Raw genomic sequence first — 20,975 nt, 5'->3', positions numbered from 1 at the left:
GCAGCCACCATCAACTGTACCGTGGTCCGTACTGCACCCGCGGAGTGTACTCTATACGTATTTTTCGTTGCAGAGTTTCTCAAGACTTCTAGTGACATTTTTCTCAGCCACACAAAACATTTACAACCCAAAGTCATCATCCCAGCCATCAAACAATATAAAGTGATCGCAATCCTTACTTGCCACGTGTCAATCGCTCAATGGGCAACCTCTCATCTTGCATGACACGTCAGCACCACCCTCCACCCAAAAGGCGGCAGCCAGATTGCACCCACTGAAGCTGAAGGCTTGTAAAGCCTTCCATCATCAATTTTCATCAATTTTCTGAGAGACCAAAAAGAGTCTTTTTCCTCTGTTTCTTTCACTAGATTCTCTCGCTAGAATTATGCCATGGAGGCCTTCAATGCAGCAAGCTTGACCCCCATAAGATCAGTTCTTGGTGGCAGAAGAAAAATCCCATCACTGCCTTCCATTTCCCTTCCCAAATTCTCCAATCCCACAAGTTTGAAAGCTTCACAAGAGTCTTCATCTCGGAGTTTCCACGGCGGCTTGCTGCTCTTATCTTCAGTTTTCAATGCCGGGTTTGCCAAGGCTTTGACATATGAAGCATTGGGGCAGACTGTGAGTGGTGGAGGTGGAGACTTGGAAGTAGGTGGGGTTCTTGACAGTGTTATCAGTTTTGTGACAGATAATCCTGCAGTTGTCGCTGGCGGTTTCGCAGTTTTGGCGGTTCCATTGATTCTGTCTCAGGTTCTGCCTAAGCCGTTCGGTGTTGAATCTGCCAGAAGTGCTTATGTAAAATTGGGTGAGGAGGCCAATGCTCAGTTGCTTGATATAAGATCGCCAGCGGATTTTAGGCAGATTGGTACTCCGGATGTCAAGGGTTTGGGGAAGAAGGCGGTGTCGATTGTTTACAAAGGTGAAGATAAGCCGGGTTTCCTGAAGAAACTCTCTTTGAAGTTCAAGGAGCCAGAAAATACCACATTGTTCATCCTCGATAAGTAAGATTGTTAACCCGATTCTTTAGTTTTCGTTTCCTCATTGTTTTACGAATCATGAATTGTCAATTTCTGAGCTTATTTCGAAGCAGTTGTTCACAATCAAGAGCTACTATCAAGTGCCTAGAATTGACATCACCTTAGAATGTGTACATTATGCAATTGGTTTATGTCGAGATCACTATTTGGACTGCGAAAGAAAAATTCAGTTCACATTAGCATTTAGTTTCGAAGAGGACGGTTGAGTAGAGAATTCTCACAATAAAACTCAGTTACCAGTATTACATAAAAGACGTTGGTTTTCCTAGAATTTCATACAAATTGTCATATGTTAGCGCAAAAATATCAACTCCGGTTTGTGCACATTCCAAATCCCTTTCTTGAAAACAATGCTTCTCTTCAGTGGCGTGAAAGGGGGCGGAAGAAAGCTTAATTGAATAACTTCATGAAGAAACTGCTTGTTGACATTTCCATTTCTAGTTACCGTAAAATCGATTCTGATTATAATGTTCTTTCCTTGACATTCATTTTTCTCATGCTTGTGACGTTTGTGTTATTCCCAAAGCTAATATGTGAAGCTAATCCTGCAAATGTTCTGATGGAAGCCAGATTTGATGGGAACTCCGAGCTGGTTGCAGAATTAGTCACTGTAAATGGGTTCAAAGCTGCTTATGCTATTAAAGATGGTGCTGAAGGACCACGAGGATGGGTGGTCAGTCCCATTGCCCTTCTACATCTAATCTTTGTTTCCATACGAGTCTTATTGAGCTTTAGTACTTGACATGAAATATCATTTTGCAGAACAGCGGTCTTCCTTGGACACCACCAACAAAAGCACTGAGTTTTGATTTTGGCAATTTAACAGATGCTCTTAATGGTGCAGTTGGAGTAATTTTCTTGACTTCCATATGTTGATTGATATTTCACATGTGAAAATCTATTGTCTTATTGAACAGTAAGGTGCTATTTGGTCTCCTACTTTCGAGCAAGGATGTTATATTGAACACAAATAACAACATGTTGGTTAGTCTAAAAAGTTTAGTAGAAAATCATAAACGAAAAGCCGGATTGATCGTGATAGAAGTATATAAACATTTGAAACATCCCCCCGCCCCTAGCTTACATATTTCATCAAGATGGGACAAGAAAGCTGTTGATGTGTGCCATTCCGAAAATGGGTTGGGACGAGCAAATTTATTGGTTTTCAGTGATGGATTCCCTCGTTGATGATTATGTTCGAAAGAATTTTGATGTACTTATATGATTTTAACAGGATTCTTATATGTTTATGTGGTCAATTATGTGCAGGAGGACTCAGGTGCCTTGTCTCTTTCCCTTGGGGTCGCCGCAGCAACCGGATTGGGTTTATTGGCTTTTACTGAAGTAAAGTCCATCCATGCTGATCTATTTGTTTTCCTTTTGGTGTAACATGTATCCTTCTCAAACATCTTTCGAACTGACTGTTGCACTCTCATCTTTTTAGTTAGAAACAATCCTCCAAGTTTTAGGCTCAGCTGCACTAGTTCAGTTTGCGAGCAAGAAACTCCTTTTTGCTGAGGTGAGTCTCCTATTCTCTTTTATACTTCCAAGAAGTTATTTTGATGGAATGTTTATCGGGGTCGATAAGAAAATTTTACGTCTCTGAAATAATGCGTAGTGGCCAAAAGTTATATTATTCCATGTTTCCTCTTAGTTATTTTGTTCTAACAGACCGCCTTTGCATTTTAGTAATTATTGTGAAACACGTCTAGCTCGTCATAAATATGAAGGTTTATTAATCATAAACATCTGTAACCATCGCGGCCTTGAAAGCATATTACATTCTGATCCCAAGGATTAGCATTCAACTTCATTGTCATAACCTAAGTTACTTTTATGACAGGATCGAAAAGAAACTCTACAACAAGTTGATAAGTTCTTGACCACGAAGGTTGCCCCTAAGGAGCTCGTCGATGACATAAAGGTATGAGACTAAAAATGACGGATTCCCTCATCACTGCCTCACAGACTAGTTATTTTGACAATTACAATATACTAAACTCCGCTGTTTTTATCCTCAACCGCCTTGAATTTCAGCAAATTGGGACAGCTCTTCTGCCAGTAACTGTTAGCAAGGCTCTTCCTGCACCTGCAGAACCAACTCCAGAGCCTACTGCTGCTAGTGATACTGTACAGAAAGCAGAAGCTGTGGTCGAACCAAAAGTAGAAGCAGCTATAGAAGCCACCCCGGAACCGAATTCAGTACCAAAACCAGAAGTTAAAGCAGAATCACTTCCTGGGATTTCGAAACCACTTTCCCCATTCCCTTATGTAATTACTCACTTTATTTTCTATTTGAATTTATGTTCATTTATATCAACCCTCATGATCAATTATTTTGTGCAAGAACTAACCAAATCTTTCTTTCTTTCATGTTTTTTTTATGGTTGCAGTATCCGGATTTCAAGCCTCCGGCATCTCCCAGACCGTCGCAGCCCTAGAGGCGTTGTTTAAAGCTTGTTTCTTCGACAGCAAGCTGTTTACGAACGATTTTGGAGGCTACACTCTTAGCTTTGCTCCTGATAGTGTGGTACATGAAATTTTGGAGGCTACATCTGTCTGAAGATAATTCACTGTCATGAGTTGGATAAAATAGTTTTCCCCAAGTATCCCTTTTGTTTTTGACTTTTGACTGCTTAACTTCAAATGTACTGTTTGTAATCAGGTGGATCTCTGTGTAGATGTGATTCATGGGTAAGCTCTGTTTGGATTTACTATAAATATGATATCTTTAGGACTTTTGGAATGTATATGTGTGTTTAATTGCTAGCCTAAGAGCTAGTGTGTCTGTTATTCTGGTCCAATACTAAAAATAACAAGTACAGCAATATTTTATTGGATCAAGACAAATAATAAGCTCCAACTTTTGAGAAATGAGATTCAGCATAAGTTAAAAATAATAAGTACAGCAATATTTTATTGGATCAAGACAAACAATATTTTATTGAATAGTTGACGTCTATTCTTTTTTCTTTTTTCAATCAGCATATAATGAAGAGGTATTCATCAATTCCCCTTGAACTTGTGACCATTGGCCAATTCCCCCCCTCAACTTTAATTTTGGCTAATTTGCCCCCTCAACTCTCATAATTAGTCAATTTCCCCCTTCAACTTTAATTTGGCCAATTTCCCCCCTCAACTCTCAAAATTAGTCAATTTGCACCCTACTGTTAATTTTTATTTTTTTTAATTTTCCATCTATTCTTTTCTTAATTTTCAATCTTTCTAATAACTTCCAACAAAGTACTAAAATTAACATAAACTCACTTGCATAATATAGGGTAAAATATACAAAAACATAATACAATTAGTATGTGATATGGGTTGATTATAAGAAAAAGTTATGAATCGGGCTTAAAGCATGTAGAAGAAGAAATAATAACAAAAAGAAATAATAATCCTAAACTTATGGATCAGACCTATTTCAATAAAATGCGTTTTTCTTAATAAGGAGTCGAAAATTATGAATAGACTAGCCATGTTTTTCACTAAAGCTCGATTCTCTGCAATTTACTTGAACTTAGCTTTCACTTTTATAAAGAAAATTGTATTCACATATAAAAATTTACACATCAATCCTTTTCGTTATCAATTTTGTATAGTCAAAAATCAAATAAAATTACTCCATACTGATTTATTATGACTAATAATACTATCTATGATAAATTGTAAAATTCTAAATTTTAATCTATTTGTAATAGGATAAAGATATAGGAACATGATTAACATACATCTTATTTAGTTTCTTACACACACTTGTTTAATTATGATCAAATTAAAAAATTAACAGTAGGGTGCAAATTGACTAATTATGAGAGTTGAGGGGGGAAATTGGCCAAAATTAAAGTTGAGGGGGGAAATTGGCTAACAGTCACAAGTTAAGGGGGGAATTTGATGAATACCTCTATAATGAATCTAGCGAATTATCTATTTTTAATCAAATCATTGCCACCAAACAAGGCATTGGTCTTTTGAAAAAGAATTTTTGCTAATGTCAATTGCATGTTAGCCGTTCAAACTGTAAATTCAACCAAGTCACATGTGAGACTAAGAAAGTTTTGAAATATCTTCGCATGATTTTACTAATTTAAGTTTATAATATGAATGAACGAACTACATACTCTAAGGCTTATTATATAGTATTAATTAATAAATGTAAGTATTACAACATTAATAATTTAATAATATCACGTGACAGTAATTCAATTTTTTCTACCGCAATAAGCTTACCACGTTGTGAATGCAAACTTTGAAAAAATTGGAATTGGATCCTTAGTGTCCGAAACCTAAGGATCAATACATCTGAGTCGCTGATTGGTTTGTAAAAGAAATCAGAATTGTTGATTATATGTGGTGAGCTAGCAAAATGAGTTAACAGAGACCGTCAAATTCAATTTCTATGGCCTAGATATGTTGATCTTTAGGCTCCGGAGGTCCGGAGCGGATCCAATTCCTGCCGTAGTCACTGTTGAAAAGACTTACCGGTTGACTCATGTCGTTTCGTACAACGTCCAAATCTTACCGTTGGAGACGATTTTGCTGCGGTGGCTCCCAAATAATTCGTCCGGCGTCGTTTTATGCCTCACCGGCTACGAAACGACACACAGTTGGAGCGGGAAGCTTTTTAATTTTTCTGAAATTTATAGTCGGAGCCGACGACGCATCTCTGGATCTGCAACAGTTAGAAACAATCAGCGAGACGACGTCGCTTCTTACACCAGCGAAGAAGCTCCTTCCTCCTCCTTCTGACCAGAACTTCAATGGCGAGAGTCAAACACACCGCCGGAAGAAAAGGCAAGAAAGCTACTCGCGCACAAACTGCTCTCTCTCTCTCTCTCTCTTTCTCTCTCTCTACAATGCATGGATGTATGTGTATTTTGTTGACGATTGTGATTTTTGCGCTTTCAAAAACCCTAATTTTCTCTGCCTTCAGCTGCAGGCCGAAGCTCGGTGGCCTCACCTGCTCATCCGGTACTCTTTCTCTCTCCCCCCCCCCCCCCCCCCCCTCTTCCTCTCCCTCTATCTTTCTCACTCTTCAATTTCTCGTTAATTTCGGATTTTTCTTGTCCTATGTTTGGTTACTGAAAAACTGTGGGAATGAGGATTAGGAGGAGGGGAATTGGGAGAAATTTATTAGTCAAACGGAGCTTTACCCCTTTCGTTATTTTCTCTGTTGTTTAATTTCTTGAAAATAGCAGGAAACTGTTAAACTTGTCACTCATCTGTAATCTGGTGAAGACAATTCATATCTTTAAATCTGGCATTCCTAATGTGTTTTATTTTAACTCCTTTTGTTTCAATAAACTGAAGGAATCTTCTAGAGGCACGAGGAGGTCCGAGGCAAATCCGACAAGTATATATGTTTTCTTCATTGGTGCTGGTGGTGATGATGCTATAGTGGAAGTGAGTTGTTTCTGAATGATTATAGTTGTTATGTCTATAGGTCCAGGAACGCAGCAGAAGAAGCGGCGTTACAGGCCAGGAACAGTGGCTCTTCGGGAGATTCGTCACCTCCAGAAGACAGTTAAGATGATTATCCCAGCTGCTCCATTCATCAGAACTGTGAGTTCTTATCTCCCTGTTTGTTATACATACAGAATTGCACCCACACATGCATGTGCGCAAAGATATACATGAGGGCGTGCAGTGCACCGAATGATATCAACAAACAGAAAAGAAATGTTGGGTAGTGTTATTGCTAGTTCTGGCAATTTTCTCTTCACACAATCAAGAGAATGTATTTTTTTTGTTGGCATGGAAACCCAGAATCACAGTTCCAATTTATTGATGTCGATTTGATTAACTCATTTCGTATTGTATAAACAAGTTGACCTTGACATCTTGGCAATCTCAGAGTTAAGCTTTTTTTAGTGAGGCTAGAATTGGATTGTGAAATGGAATGTGCTTCGTTTTTGTGTGGTTCACGTCTGGTGATATTATCTATTAGATTTTAAGCACTAGTTATGCGCAAGGTTTGATCACACAAAGTTGACAATCTTTTATTTCCTTGTAGGTAAGAGAAATCACCAACTCTGTGTCTAGAGAGCCTAAGCGTTGGACGCCTGATGCTTTACTAGCAATTCAAGAGGTGAATATATGTTGTTATTTATTTTATGGCAAGTGAATTTAGTTGTATGTAAGAGATTAACCTTGCAAATACTACTTTTCTTACCCCACCTCCTCCTTTTCTGTCTGTTTGATAAACTGGTACGTTTCTGCATTGTAATTTCAGTGAGTTGTAGCATAATCTTTGTTTATCCATCTGTTAAAATATGCTGGCTGGATGAGTGATGATAATGCCATAAGTATTATTAACATCTATGGAAGTGCATTGGATGCTTCCTCAGCTGCCCATCTGCTTCTTGCTATGCTTTGATCACACAATGGCATTGCTGTGCCAACCCAAGATCTTTGAGGACTTACTCGTTCTATTGCAATAAAAACTGTTCTTGATAACAATCAACAGTTTCTCGTTACCACCATTATTGTTCTACTTCGTCATCAAATCAGCTCAACAAATGAAGCCTATAGAATGAATTGCTTGGATTTGGTTGCTGGAATTTTGTCTTGTTATCCCAATCCAAGCATACCATCTAACCATCACCCTCTAAATTGCAGTCCATCGGAGGAGTTACTATGAGTTATTTGAGACAAATCAGTCATACCTATCGGAATTTTGTTCTTTTGCAGGCTGCAGAGGATTATGTCATTCAGTTGTTTGAAGATTCCAACCTCTGTGCAATTCATGCAAAGCGGGTCACTCTTAGTAAGTAAACTTGAGATCTAATATCTGCATAACTAAATGTTATTTTCCCCTAATCCCCCTAATGCTATGTAAATTTGCAAGCTGCAACCAACTGATGCTTGTAGTGAGATAACACCTAAACAATGAAAAAAATTGCACTCTTTGGGGTAGTGGATTTTGACAAAACTCAAAGGGGATGTCCTCAGATGCATTATCTTATTGTATGTCTTGGATTAACCGTCTGTTTACTGTTTCATCTTCCACTTCAAGTTTCAGTTAGTCTTTGACAGTTTTTACCATTATTGTACAATATAATTGTTAACAAACCTGTTTCTTTTACTTTCGTATCCTCAGTGAAGAAGGATTTTGAGTTGGCTCGTCGGATTGGAGGGAAGGGGAGGATCTGGTGAGAGCATGACAACAGTAACTGACTCCATAATCACTAATCGTAACAATTTTAGAAACAGTCAGCATTTGCTCTCTCACGGTAGCCGTATTTTGTTTTTCTCGTTGCAGTTAGAAATTCTCAGAACTAGGAAGTAGGCAGATTTCATTCATAGTAGTTCGAATCATCTGTATTTCCATGTCAGATTTCAATGATAGGATGGTTATTGCAATTGGTGGACCGATCATTCATCGTTTTGGGAAGTGTTATTCTTGTTGCTAATAGATTATAAGTATTATTGAATTCGACATATGTGGTAATTTTCGAAAGGATATTGTAACTTGGGTGCAAAGGTAACTCCTGTATAAACATATTTGCTGTATAAACGTAATTAAGCGTACAAACGTGTTTAGAATACTTGGCAGAAAGTCCAGAAAGACCTGAGTTCCCGGAAGCGCTATCCAACTCAAACCCTAGTTAGCTGTACCAAACCTCTACGCCTCTACCCCCAATATTCTCCAAAACCTCATAACCGCAAGCGAGAAACAAACTCTTCTACAGATGCAAGCATACGGGTTAACGCTTACAGGAAAGAGCATTCCTCTCGGAGTTGAGAGGCACCATACCATAGCCAATATCAAAGCCCAGGTTAAGGATAAGGAGGGATACCGTAAGACCAGCAGTGTTATTTTGTCAGGAAGAAACTCGAAGATGGTAGACACTGGCAGACTATGACGTCCAGAAAGAGTCCATTCTGCATTTGATTCTGCCCTTCAGGGGCGGCATGCAGATATTTGTGAAGAGCCTTACCGGCAAGACTATCACCCTGGAGGTTGGGAGGGAGCTCAGATACTATCGATAAGGCAAGACCAAGATACATGACAAGGAGGAGAGTCAGCCTGACCAACAAAGGTTCATATTCGTTTGAAAACAGCTGGAGGACGGAAGGACCTTGGCCGATTATAACATCCAGAAGGAGTCGACTTTGCATCTTGTTCTACATTTGCGTGGTGGAATGCAGATTTTTGTTAAAACACTGAGAGGAATGACTATTACTCTCGAAGCGGAGGGCTCTGATACCATAGACAATGTTAACATGAAGATCCAAGACAAAAAGGGGATTCCACCGGACCAGCAGAGGCTCATATTTGCTGGAGAGCAGTTGGAAGATGGTAGGACACCGATTATAACATCCAGAAGGAGTCTACTTTGCATCTTGTACCATGCCTACGTGGTGGAATGAAGATCTTTGCTAAAACGTTGACAGAAAAGACAATCACTCTTGAAGTGGAGACCTCTGATACTATAGACAATGTTAAGGCAAAGATCCAAGACAAAGAGGGGACTCCACCAGACCAGCATAGGCTTATATTTTCCGGAAATCAGTTGGAAGATGGTAGGACATTTGCAGACTACAATATCCAGAAGGAATCCACCTTGCATCTTGTTGTCGATTGCGCGGTGGGATGCAAATCTTTTGTGAAGACATCAACTGGAAAGACTGTCACTCTTGAGGTGGACAGCTCTGATGCTATAGACAATGTTAAGGCGAAGATCCAAGACAAGGAAGGAATCCCTCCTGATCAGTAGAGGCTAATTTTTGCAGGAAAGCGATTGGAAGATGGTAGGACTTTGGCTTACTTTGCATCTTGTTCTTCGATTGTGGGGTGGGATGCAAATCTCTGTCAAGACTTTTACTGGAAAGACTATCATTCTTGAGGCTCTGATACTATAGACAATGTCAAGGCGAAGATTCAAGATAAAGAAGGAATCCCACCGACAAAGGCTAATTTTTGCTGGAAGCAGTTGGAGGACGGAAAGACTTTGGCAGATTGTAACAACCAGAAGGTATGCAGATCTTTGTCAAACTCTGACTGGGAAGACAATCACTCTTGAGGTCAATGGACAATGTGAAAACTAAAATCCAAGATAAAGAGGGTACCCCGCCCAATCAGCAGAGACTCATTTTTTCTGGGAAGCAATTTGAGGATGGGCGTACGCTGGCTGATTATAACATCCACAAAGTGTCTACCCTGCACCTCGTGCTTCGTCTTTGTGGAGGCAATGTTTAAGATTGGATGATGTCTGTCAGTATTTCTTATTTGGTTTTGATTTCTTTTATATTCCCCTTCTAGCAGAAGGTGATTTAGAACATTAAGACACCGTTTTGCTTTGGTAGTGAATCAGTGATTTAGGATTGGAATGTGGTTGACCATTATGTTTTTTTTCTGATGATGTCTGTTATGAGATGATTTGATTTGGTAGACTATCTGGGTCTCATTGTTTATATGTTAAGTTTGTTTTGTGATGATCCTGCATTTTTTGACGTCGAATTGATTGATCGCATATAGAACGAGGATTGTTGGATAATTTTGTTTTCTTTGTTGTGTCGGGCACAAGAGTGTCAAGTATGTTAAATTGAGTGGTTTGAGGGGTAGGCTTAAGTCAGTTTGAAGTTATTAAGTTGGGATGAAAACTTTGATAATGTGTGAGATTGGTTCTGCAGACGGCGAACTGATTTAAGTAGGGCTTAACGGGATAAGCTAGAATGCTGATGGCTTAGCAAATTCGTTCATGTTTTTTCGTACAATCTCGATGGATGAATAGAGTTGATGCCGTTTTAGAATATTGATGGCTTACCTTATATCCCTCTATCCCATTGTGGGCCTGTGGCAATGAGTTCACCAATCTCATATCATATCTGTATAAATTCCGGAAGGATAGTTCATGTGCCAGGTTCTAGTTTAAGCATCCGTGTTCTTACACCGTGCTGCTAATCGTCACATTTTTGCACTATGACATCTTTGGCATGTGATTGTTCTGTAGTCTTTTTTTTTTTCCTGTAATTTCCCTCCGATAGTGGACCTCAAAATGTGAATGAGGATGAATTTATAACCTTCTAGTATGATTTTTATGTGGTTCGTTATCAATTTATTAGTTATAAAAGTTAATCCTGATCTTGTTAGTTTTGTAACGCCCCGACCTGAAAATTTTATTTCGGAAACTAATTTTGGTATAGGCCAAAATTAAACTCTTGTTTAACTAACTACCGTTAATCACAATTCTTTATTTAAATTTATTAATCACTCACAAAATCTATAACCATAATTTACTTACCAAAAACCTAAGATTAAAATCTCAAATAATTCCCCAAAATTTCTCTTCTTCAATCAAATTCCCAACAAAAGATTAATCTCAATTATTTAAGGCTGCATCTAGCCCCTGTTAGACTGCCTATGTACCCTTGATGCGGGATCAAGCATTTCGTAGTTCACCATTCATTCTTTTATCAATTTCCGAAAATATTCTAGTAATGGAAATATTCAACATTAGCTTTCACAATTGAATCACCTCAAATGGGTACCAATTACGGATTTAAAATATCAAAATTTGCATGAAAAGGCAGCATCGGCCCACTGGCCACGCGCCTCCATAAGTGGCGATTTCTGATGAATGAAAACCCAATTTTCCGACTAACTCTAAAAATTACCAAATTGTGGAACAACTTTCATACCTGGGCCGAAGTACAATTCGGCCGGAGAAGGCCCCAATTTCACTCGAACTCATTGGCAACCCTAGAAATGGGTGGCTTCAATCCTTCACCTCCGGTGCTCCGCCGCCCCTATAGCTATTTGGGCTTTGTTCTAAGCCTCAAGAGAAGTGTCTTGGTGGTGGTGATTGAAGGAAATCATTTCATAAATGGAGGATCTCGGCCAAGGTTTCCCATGGCACCCACGGTGGGTTTTCCACCAAACTTCAACTGAATTTCTTCTGATTTTTGGGCAAAAATGGTGGAGGGAAGGTTGGGTAGGTTGAACCCAAGTGATGGATGGCGACAATTCACCGTGAAATGCGGCAAATGGCGTCGGGTTGCTTGCTGCCAGGTCAGGTCGGGAAGAACACCCGTTCTTCCTTTATTTTTATTTTTATTTTTTCCTTCCCTCCTTTCCCTCCTTTCCCTCCTTTCCCTCCTTTCCCTCCTTGCTCCCTTTTCTCATTGGTCACTCTCTCTTTTTCCTTCTCCCCGATTTGGCAACCCTCTCCCCTTCTTCCTCCTTTCCATTTTTTTTTTGTTTCACCCCCTCCTCGATTGGTCTCTTTCTCCACCCCTCCTTTTCCCACAGCCACTAGGTGGCTTTTCTACACCAAGACAAAGCTCCAGCAAATCTGGAGCATTCTAGATTCACGGCAAAATGATCATTTTACCCCTATCTTTGTTTGTTTCCATTTCATTCATTATAACTTCGTTTGGCGAACGGTTTTCACCTACACGCTTGTGGGACCAAGCTCTATCCAAATATGACAGAAATAGTTTAAAATATATGAGGATAAAATACATCCTCGTATAATTACGTTAAACCAACTAGGGCATTTTCGTCTTTTCCACATAACGAAAAATTATACAACATAAATAATAATCGAATTAAGGAACGGGATTCCGCATTTTCCCCATTCAAAATTTATAACCCTAATTCAATTTATTTTCAATTTCCTCCACATAACCATAAACGTAACTAATTTATTTTTTAATTTTTCAAGGCATTAGAAGTTTTCTGTCAATTACATACGCGTATTTGTTGCTTGCTCTGTAAGTAATCACCTAGATTCATGGGTTGGCTCAAAAGAAACTCATTTTCCAGAACGTTTTCCTGGTTTATTTCTTTATACATCTTTTTATAGCCTTGCTTGGCCGTGAGTTTGCATGTTTTCATACTGCATACCGGAAATTGGTATCCTATTCATATAATTCTAGCTATAAGATTTTGATTCATTTAGTAAAGAACTTTGAAATGGGATGGTCAGAATGGACATTCGACAATTGGTACCTGTTGAATCCCACATTGGTCGTAGTAAAAGATAAATAATAGTTTAAATATCCTAACCCCACTTTAACTAACACCAAGACCTTTTGTGATAAACTCCACACCTGACGGATTGTGCAGGTGGTAATTACAAAGTTGGGGACATTATTGATGCTGTTGGAATTGGGCCTTCGGCCCATCTCTCTGATAATTGTACAAGCTATCAAACCTAGGGAGCGAGCATGTATTGTATTGCCATATGATGGGTGGGTCCCCTAGGCCCCGTCGACGATGGTAGGTCTCTTGGCTCCACGTGGTTGCCTATGTGTGGATCTTATGATGGGTGGGTCCTTTAGACCCCGCGCGATGATGGTGGGTCCCTTGGCCCCTTGGCTCCACATGGTTGTTGATGTGTGGATCTCCCACATGTGACCTACTAATTGGGTACCACGTGAGGGGACGTGTTGAGTCCCACATCGGCCATAGTAAGATAAGTAATAGTTTAAACATCCTAACCCCGCTCTAACTAACACCGAGACCTTTTGTGATAAAACTCAAGTGAGGGGGCGTGTTGAGTCCCACATCAACTGTGGTAAAAGATAACTAATAGTTTATATATCCTAACCCCATTCTAACTAACACCAAGGCCTTTTATGATATAACTCCACACCTGACGGATTATGTAGGTGGTAATTACCAAGTTAGAGACAGTATCGGTGTTGTTGGAATTGGGCCTTTGACCCATCTATCTTATAATTCTACATGGTATCAAAGCTAGGGAGTGGTCATGTATTGTATTGGCACGTGATGGGTGGGTCTTTAGGTCCCGCCGATGATGGTGGGTCTTTTGGCTCCACGTGGTTGCTGATGTATGGATCTCGTGATGGGTGGGTCCCCTAGGCCCCGCCGACCATGGTGGGTCCCTTGGCTCCATGTGGTTGCCAATGTGTGGATCTCGTGATGGGTGCACTACAAGAAAACATGGCTTAGGTGGTGACAGAAATTCGTCGCATAAACAAGAAAATTCGTCACATTTGACTATATGTGACGAAATTCTAGCATCACCACTTGCGTCACCTATAGTCCATGGGATGAATTTTATTTTCGCCACATTTTTTCAGCATACGTGACACAACATTCGTCACTTAATAACAATATGTGTGACGAATTATACATCACAAATTAACCATATGTGTGACGAATTATACGTCACTTAATAACAATATATGTGACAAATTATACATCACAAAATACAAAATTATGTGTGATGTGGTAGAAACTAACACACAAATTAAACCCTATAAATTATGCAATCGTAGTATGAGTAAGTAGGGATCGTTCTATTTCGGGGATTAGAAGGGATGCTAATCAACACAAACTAAACTTATAAAACTGAAAACTAAGTTAAACTAACATGAAAACAATGAGGGGGGATATTTTGGACGAATTTAATTAAAACAAAAGTAAAGGGCAGCAAGTAAATTAAGTTGTGAATGAAATATGGATGAAAGGATAGCTAAAGGATTCTTCTCCACACATGAAACCTATGCATACAAATCGATTTCCAGTTATTCTTCCTATAAACCATGAATGACAATGCCCCAAATTAACTGTGAACAGTACTAATTAACTCTCAGATTTTCCTAAGTTCATTGAATTGGACTCAGCGACGCAACCAAATTATTCTTCTCGAGTTCCCTAACTATGAAAAGCATGATAGAGATACATCTCAAAGATGAAGTTCTGTGAAAATCATAAGCATTGACAAAACATTTGTAACTATGAAAAGCATGATACTCTTGCCAAGAATTTACTTAACTCAATCATGACTAGTGACTTTTACTACTTACAAATATAAGTTCATAACGATTAGGTGAAATTCCCTTATATTCTAACATCAAATCCCTGCATGCAAACTAAGTGTGCACCCTTAATAAACATACAATAATAAGTTTTCTATAAAGCAGATAAGTAAATCGCATTCATATTTTATGAAACAATAACTGGATGTAATCAATTTATATAAAACATATGATCATGGCTTCGAATTCACCTCTAGCTAAAAAGAAACTTAGTTACACATGTTCATCATAACTGAAAAACAATATAAAATAAACATTGAAACTTAAAACAAAGATAGAAAGAACTCTGAAAATTCCAGCAACTTCAATGGATGAATGGTAGGCATGGCACACTCTTAAATGTCAGCAAGAATTTCATATATATAGAGGAAAATGGCTGAATCCAAGGAGGAAAGGGTTTTGGCATTTTTGAGTTATTTTAGGACTCTAAAAATCAAGTAGAAAGTGTTGGAATATGATGAGGATTCCTTCTTGCAGCTAGAGATAAGATAAGACAAGGTTGGATAAGATAAGATAAGATAAGATAAGATAGGATAAGATAATGTTTCTCTCCAACTAGGATTCCTTTTTCTTGTCTAATTCCTTGCCTTCCAAGCCTCAACTTTAATTTCTCTAGATTTTAGCACATGTCTAACACCATTTACCAAAAACGTCCATCCTATATGCTATCCACGCATGCTATCCAATTCAAGTCCAAAATTGGTTCAAATTGCTCCATTTTTCTATTTATTATCATCTTTACCAACTGGACCTACAATAATACAAAAATAACTTAATTTACTACAATAAATAAAAATTAACTAAATAAATGCAAAGAAATAAGATAACAAAGTCGCATAAATATGCTCCTATCAATGTGACCTATTTTTTCATCTCATATCAGGTTTATAAGTGATGATTTTGTAGTCACCCAATATGATATCGGATGATATAGTTTACACTAAGTGATGCTGAAAAGGTCACATATTCCTTTGATATGTGGCGCAACTTACATCACATATGTTTAAATCAAATACCTTTTTAGAAATAATAACAACGAACTAATTGTTTTTCTCGTTTCATAACCTAGAATTGCAATTCATAACAATTATAAGGTAATACTTCACATTTTCATTAATCAACAATTAAAACACATAAGTTGAATACATTCATCAAATGTAACTCCCAAAAATTAAAGTCATGGTGACCTATCTCAAAAGAGAAGTTTAAAACAGCCTAAGGTGCCTAACAAAAGATAGCTTGAGGTGCCTAACAAATAATAGCTTGAGGTACCAACAAAAGAGAAGTCTAAGACAGAATAATCAAGAGTAGTAACATCTATATATAGACATCTTGGGTATTAACAAATGAGAAGTCCAAGGCACATTTAGGTGCTAACAAAAGAGGTGCTCCATGTGATAACAAAAGAGGTGTACCATGTGTATACTTGAAACTAATTGCAAAAGACACAATATGGACATCATTCCTATTCCAAATCATGTTCTTCTAGCTCAGGATAAGTATTTTCACCCTCTGAAATATAACCATTAGATTCTGTAGAGTTGTTGGTCTTCTCCTGACTTGCAGCAAAAAATGCCTTGATTTTTGTGAATAGATTTTCATCATCATTATGTAAATCCAATCAAGCTCTTAATTGTTCATTCTCTTGTTGCAATTTGAGGAAACCATCTGACAAAAGCTTGATCTGAGATCTCATATCAGTTAACTCGAAACTTGATGTCATAGAAGAAATGCAACTAGAGGTATCCGTACGAGGAAAAACACCTACACCATTAACTGATTTTCCCTTCCTTCCAAGGTTTTCAACCATGATTCCAAACTCATCATCTAATGGCACATGTACGGAATCTGATGGTGTACCTCCAGGTGCTTCTTGGATCAGCTTTTCCCTCATTTCATCCTTCATTTTCTTCATGTTATCATTTCATAATTAAATAGAAACAATTCAATTTCTTTCATTCCAAACATTTCAGCTATAATATGCTTAAGAAAACACAACACAACTTGACTACTTGTATGTTATCCTTATCTAATGCAGAAGCAAATCACCATGCAAAACCTGTATGTAAACATGATTTGTAGTTTCTATTTGATTATGGATTAAATTGGACTAGGCACATACAATGTTTTTCTCAACAAGTAACAAAAGCAAAGTTAGCATAAGATATATTGGTGGGACAAACAAGTAGTATCGTGTCAATTTTGCATGTTCACTTCCAACTGTGTTTCTTAAGTTGTATCTTGTCAATTGTAAAATTTTAATCTCCAGTGCATTTGAAATGACAAAAATGAGTGTTGACATTAGAATTATTGATCGGCTTGTTGTTCGTAGACATTGAAGACTCTCCTTGCACTTGATTAATATGCTCACCATGATTTATCCATATATCATAATTCATATCCATACTAGAATTCAATAAATGGAGATGAACATCTTCAACTGAGTGAAAAAATCTGTTATGACAAACTCTATAAAGACATAGTATCTGATTATTCTGGTTCACATGGTGACAAGTACCGACAATGAATTATTGGACACCTTCTCTATATTCCGAACTAAGGCGATTCCTACAATGAATCAATTGTCTATCCATGACGTCAAATCGCTTCAATACTAGCATTGGGCACAAACTTTGATATATTAGAATATATAGGTTGCCATAAGAAATTTTTAAAAATTTGTTAAGATAGGCATATAATATAGCAAAGATGAATGTCAATAAAACAAAGAAAGCAAAGATAGGCATACAATACAGTAAAGATGAATTTCATATAATTGGAAATTCAAGATCAGCAAGATGCTAAAACAAAGAAAGCAGACCATTAAGCATTTGCACCCATCTAACTACAATTTTTTTTAAAAAAAGAAAAAAGAAAAAAAGAAAGCATGCCATTTAAGTCTTCACTCCCACATTGTAAACCCTAATTTAGAAATATATATCAACATCATCCTAAAATTTAATTAAACAACAAAAGTAGAAAAATCTTCTACCCCAATAACACAAGTGACATTTCTACTACTGGGTTTCTCTGTATCTTGAAAACTCAATACAAAAAATAAGAAAAATTTCAAATTTTCACAGTTAAGACAAATTTACGAGAGAAATAAAGAAAAGTGCAGTAATTTCAAGAGATGGAGAGAGATTTGAGTACCTTTTAAGAATAAATTGGGAGAAAGGATAGTTGAGAAACTAGGTCTTCTTAAATCAAAGAGAGTAGAGTATGAGAGCAAGCAGTTGAGGTTTGAGGAAGACGAAAGAGCGATGCAGTCGTGGCCACCAACAATCTGTCGTCCGCAAAGTTGAGAGACTAAGCCACGAAGTGGGGTGGGAGTAGAATATATGAGTTCTAATTAGGGCTTTTGATTTTAATTGTTTTTATTTTTATTTTTATTTTTTTCCCTTTGCCTTTAGTAAAACAAATGGTGATGAATTGACTTTTCTCACATACCTAGGTGGCCTAATCTTAGGTTCTGTGAAGAACCCAATCTTTTTGTCACCAAGTGAAAACAATTGGTCAGCAAAATTTGGCGCCAAAAAATTTGTGAGGAATTTAGGATTGCTATGTGACGAACAACATTCCAAAAATGTTTCGTATCCCACACTAGTATGTATATGACGCTTTTTTAAAATTCCTCACTTATTATACCAAAATGTGATGAACTTATGGGCGTCACAGAAAATGTCGTCGCCTATTCCATGTTTTCTTGTAGTGGTGGGTCCCCTAGACCGCGCGCGATGATGGTGGGTCCCTTGGCCCCCTTGGCTCCACATGGTTACTAATGTGTGGATCTCCCGCGTGTGACCCACTAATTGGGTCCCACGTGAGGGGGCATGTTGAATCCCACATCAGCTGTAATAAAAGATAACTAATAGTTTAAATATCCTAACCCCACTCTAACTAACACTGAGGCCTTTTGTGATAAAACCTCACACCTGACGAATTGTGCAGGTGGTAATTACCAAGTTGGGACAATATCGGTGTTGTTGGAAGTGGGCCTTCAGCCTGTCTCTCTGATAATTCTACAGTACCTGGGTAGATGGTGTATGATTGGACATCTTATTCGAAAATTCTAATATTCTTCACATATCTTATATTCTGGAGTTTTTAGTTGTTAGATTTTTGGTCAAAAAGAGTACCTTGGGTGTTATTGAACATCTTATCCCAACAATTCCATTATACTTCACAGTATTTTATACTTTGAAATTTTTAGCAGCTGTATCTTGACCATTGTTATTGACCCAAAATTCTAACATCCATAAATTCTCTTTTTGGATGACTCTTGCTCCTTCAATATGTCCAAGACTCAAGTTTATTAGATAGTGATAAACCCCAAAAAGAAAAAGGTTTTTGTTGCTTGATCATGGAAATGAGAGATTTTTCAATGTAATCGGTACACGAAGTGGTACATAGGCCCGGCCCAGGCCCAATGCCACAGGGGCAGCTGTCTAGGGCCCCAAAATGAAGGGGGCACCAAAATAAAAAAAAACCCAAATAACTAAGTAAAAAAAAAAAAAAAACGTTTTGAGCCCAAATAGAGGCTGGAAGGCAAGAGCCCAAGAGAGAACAAAAGGGCCCAACCGCAGATTTTGGGCATTAATAAAAAATAAAAAAAAATCAACAAAGCATAACAGGGACCACTCGGTCCCCAATTAACCCTAATCCCTAATATGTCCAACCCTTTCCCAATTCCTTACCCCCTTCCCAATTTGTTCCCCACTTCCCTGCCCACTTCCTGCCGTCCTGACTCTCCCCTTTCACTCTCAGTTCATTTGCTGCTACAAGCTTTATTGTTTCGGTGTTTCCTCTTGAGTTGGCAACTTAAGTCAAGTCTCAACTGCAAGTGCAAGCTGGTGCACGTAGCTAGACAGATATATCAATTTATAATTTAATATAAAATTTTGCAATGCAAGTGACATAGAATTATATGATAAATTGATAATTGATGTATAGAATTGTTGTTGTTGATGAATTGAATGATTTGATTTCATTTGAAACCCAATTTTTAGGCTCAATTTTTATAATATGTTAGACTATGTGTTGGTGTTTTTATAATATATAATGTGTTGGAATGATAATTTTGATAAGAAATTTTTGTTATATCATATGTAGGTAATTTTTGCAAACAAATTATCAAAGCCATATCTTTTAGGAAACAACTCTCTGGTAATATGAAAAGGAAAAAACAGGCAAAGGATAACGAAATTGCCGAAAGTTTAAGAGGATCTCTTAATTAATTTTTCTTTACAAAGAATGAGTCAGTTGAAAATTTAAGAGAAAATGATGTTGGTGAAGAGCCACAAAATGTTGTTGGGGAGTCTCATGATCATGAAAATGGTAGTGATTTAGAAGAAAATGTTGGTGATGAGTCTCAAGACCATGAAAATGGTGGTGATGTGGATTTAAATGTTGATGATGATCATATTGGTGTAGAGGAAAATATTGAGTCTCCTGAACCTATTTTCCATTTAAACATTTATGATCGAAGAGTTTGGGATGATCTTAATGCAGAAATGAGAGACTTACTTGTAGAAAAGGGGCCAATTCGAGAAACTAATCTCACTTATCCTAAGGGCAAACTCTCTAGAAAATTTTCCTCACACTATTATGATCGAAAATTACCAATGGGTGAAATTTATGATAGGAAATGGCTCGTGTACTCAAAAGAGTTGGATAAAGTATTTTGCTTTTGTTGTAAATTGTTTAAAACAATTGCCTCAAAAAGTGAGTTAGCAAAAGATGGAATTAGTGATTGGAGACATCTTGGTGTGAAGCTTGACCAACATGAAAAAAGTAAAGAGCATCTCACTAATTCGAGAATTTGGGTTGAGTTGAAAAGTAGATTGACAACAAATCAGACAATTGATAAAGAATTTCAAATGCGAATCAAGAAAGAGACAAATCATTGGAAACAAGTGATGCTTAGAATTATTGCTGTTGTGAAATGTCTTGCCATACGTAATTTAGCATTTCGTGGAACAAATGAAAGACCTTATAAAGACTCTAATGGCAATTTCTTAAGTTTACTTGAAATGATTGCGGAGTTTGATCCAATAATGCAAAGCATTTTTGACTCATTGAGAATAAAGAGATTCATCACCACTATTTGAGCCATAAAATCCAAAATGAGTTGATACTACTTTA

General features: G+C 37.6%; 2 protein-coding genes and 1 pseudogene across 2 annotated transcripts; all 3 read left to right on the top strand.

Moving 5' to 3' along the window:
• The first annotated feature begins 303 nt into the window (after positions 1 to 303).
• LOC137733310 (rhodanese-like domain-containing protein 4, chloroplastic) lies at positions 304 to 3,830 on the top strand. Its single transcript, XM_068472469.1, has 8 exons — positions 304 to 1,001; positions 1,608 to 1,710; positions 1,800 to 1,886; positions 2,307 to 2,381; positions 2,482 to 2,556; positions 2,881 to 2,961; positions 3,075 to 3,308; positions 3,431 to 3,830. The coding sequence occupies exons 1-8, from the start codon at positions 391 to 393 to the stop codon at positions 3,476 to 3,478; spliced, it is 1,314 nt and encodes a 437-aa protein (XP_068328570.1). The 5' UTR covers positions 304 to 390; the 3' UTR covers positions 3,479 to 3,830.
• A 1,839-nt stretch (positions 3,831 to 5,669) lies between these two features.
• Positions 5,670 to 8,496, top strand: LOC137734707 (histone H3-like centromeric protein CENH3). Its single transcript, XM_068473969.1, has 7 exons — positions 5,670 to 5,831; positions 5,971 to 6,008; positions 6,348 to 6,390; positions 6,481 to 6,599; positions 7,051 to 7,125; positions 7,728 to 7,803; positions 8,137 to 8,496. Exons 1-7 carry the CDS (start codon positions 5,798 to 5,800, stop codon positions 8,190 to 8,192), a joined length of 441 nt encoding a protein of 146 aa, XP_068330070.1. The 5' UTR covers positions 5,670 to 5,797; the 3' UTR covers positions 8,193 to 8,496.
• Positions 8,497 to 8,606: 110 nt separating this feature from the next.
• On the top strand, positions 8,607 to 10,299 carry LOC137734706 (polyubiquitin-like; annotated as a pseudogene).
• Positions 10,300 to 20,975: the final 10,676 nt, after the last annotated feature.

This window comes from Pyrus communis, chromosome 5 (genome assembly GCF_963583255.1).
Source record: "Pyrus communis chromosome 5, drPyrComm1.1, whole genome shotgun sequence".
Lineage (NCBI taxonomy): Eukaryota > Viridiplantae > Streptophyta > Magnoliopsida > Rosales > Rosaceae > Pyrus > Pyrus communis.
The sequence above is the reverse complement of the archived record's forward strand: the minus strand, read 5'-3'. Positions and strand labels throughout refer to the sequence as shown.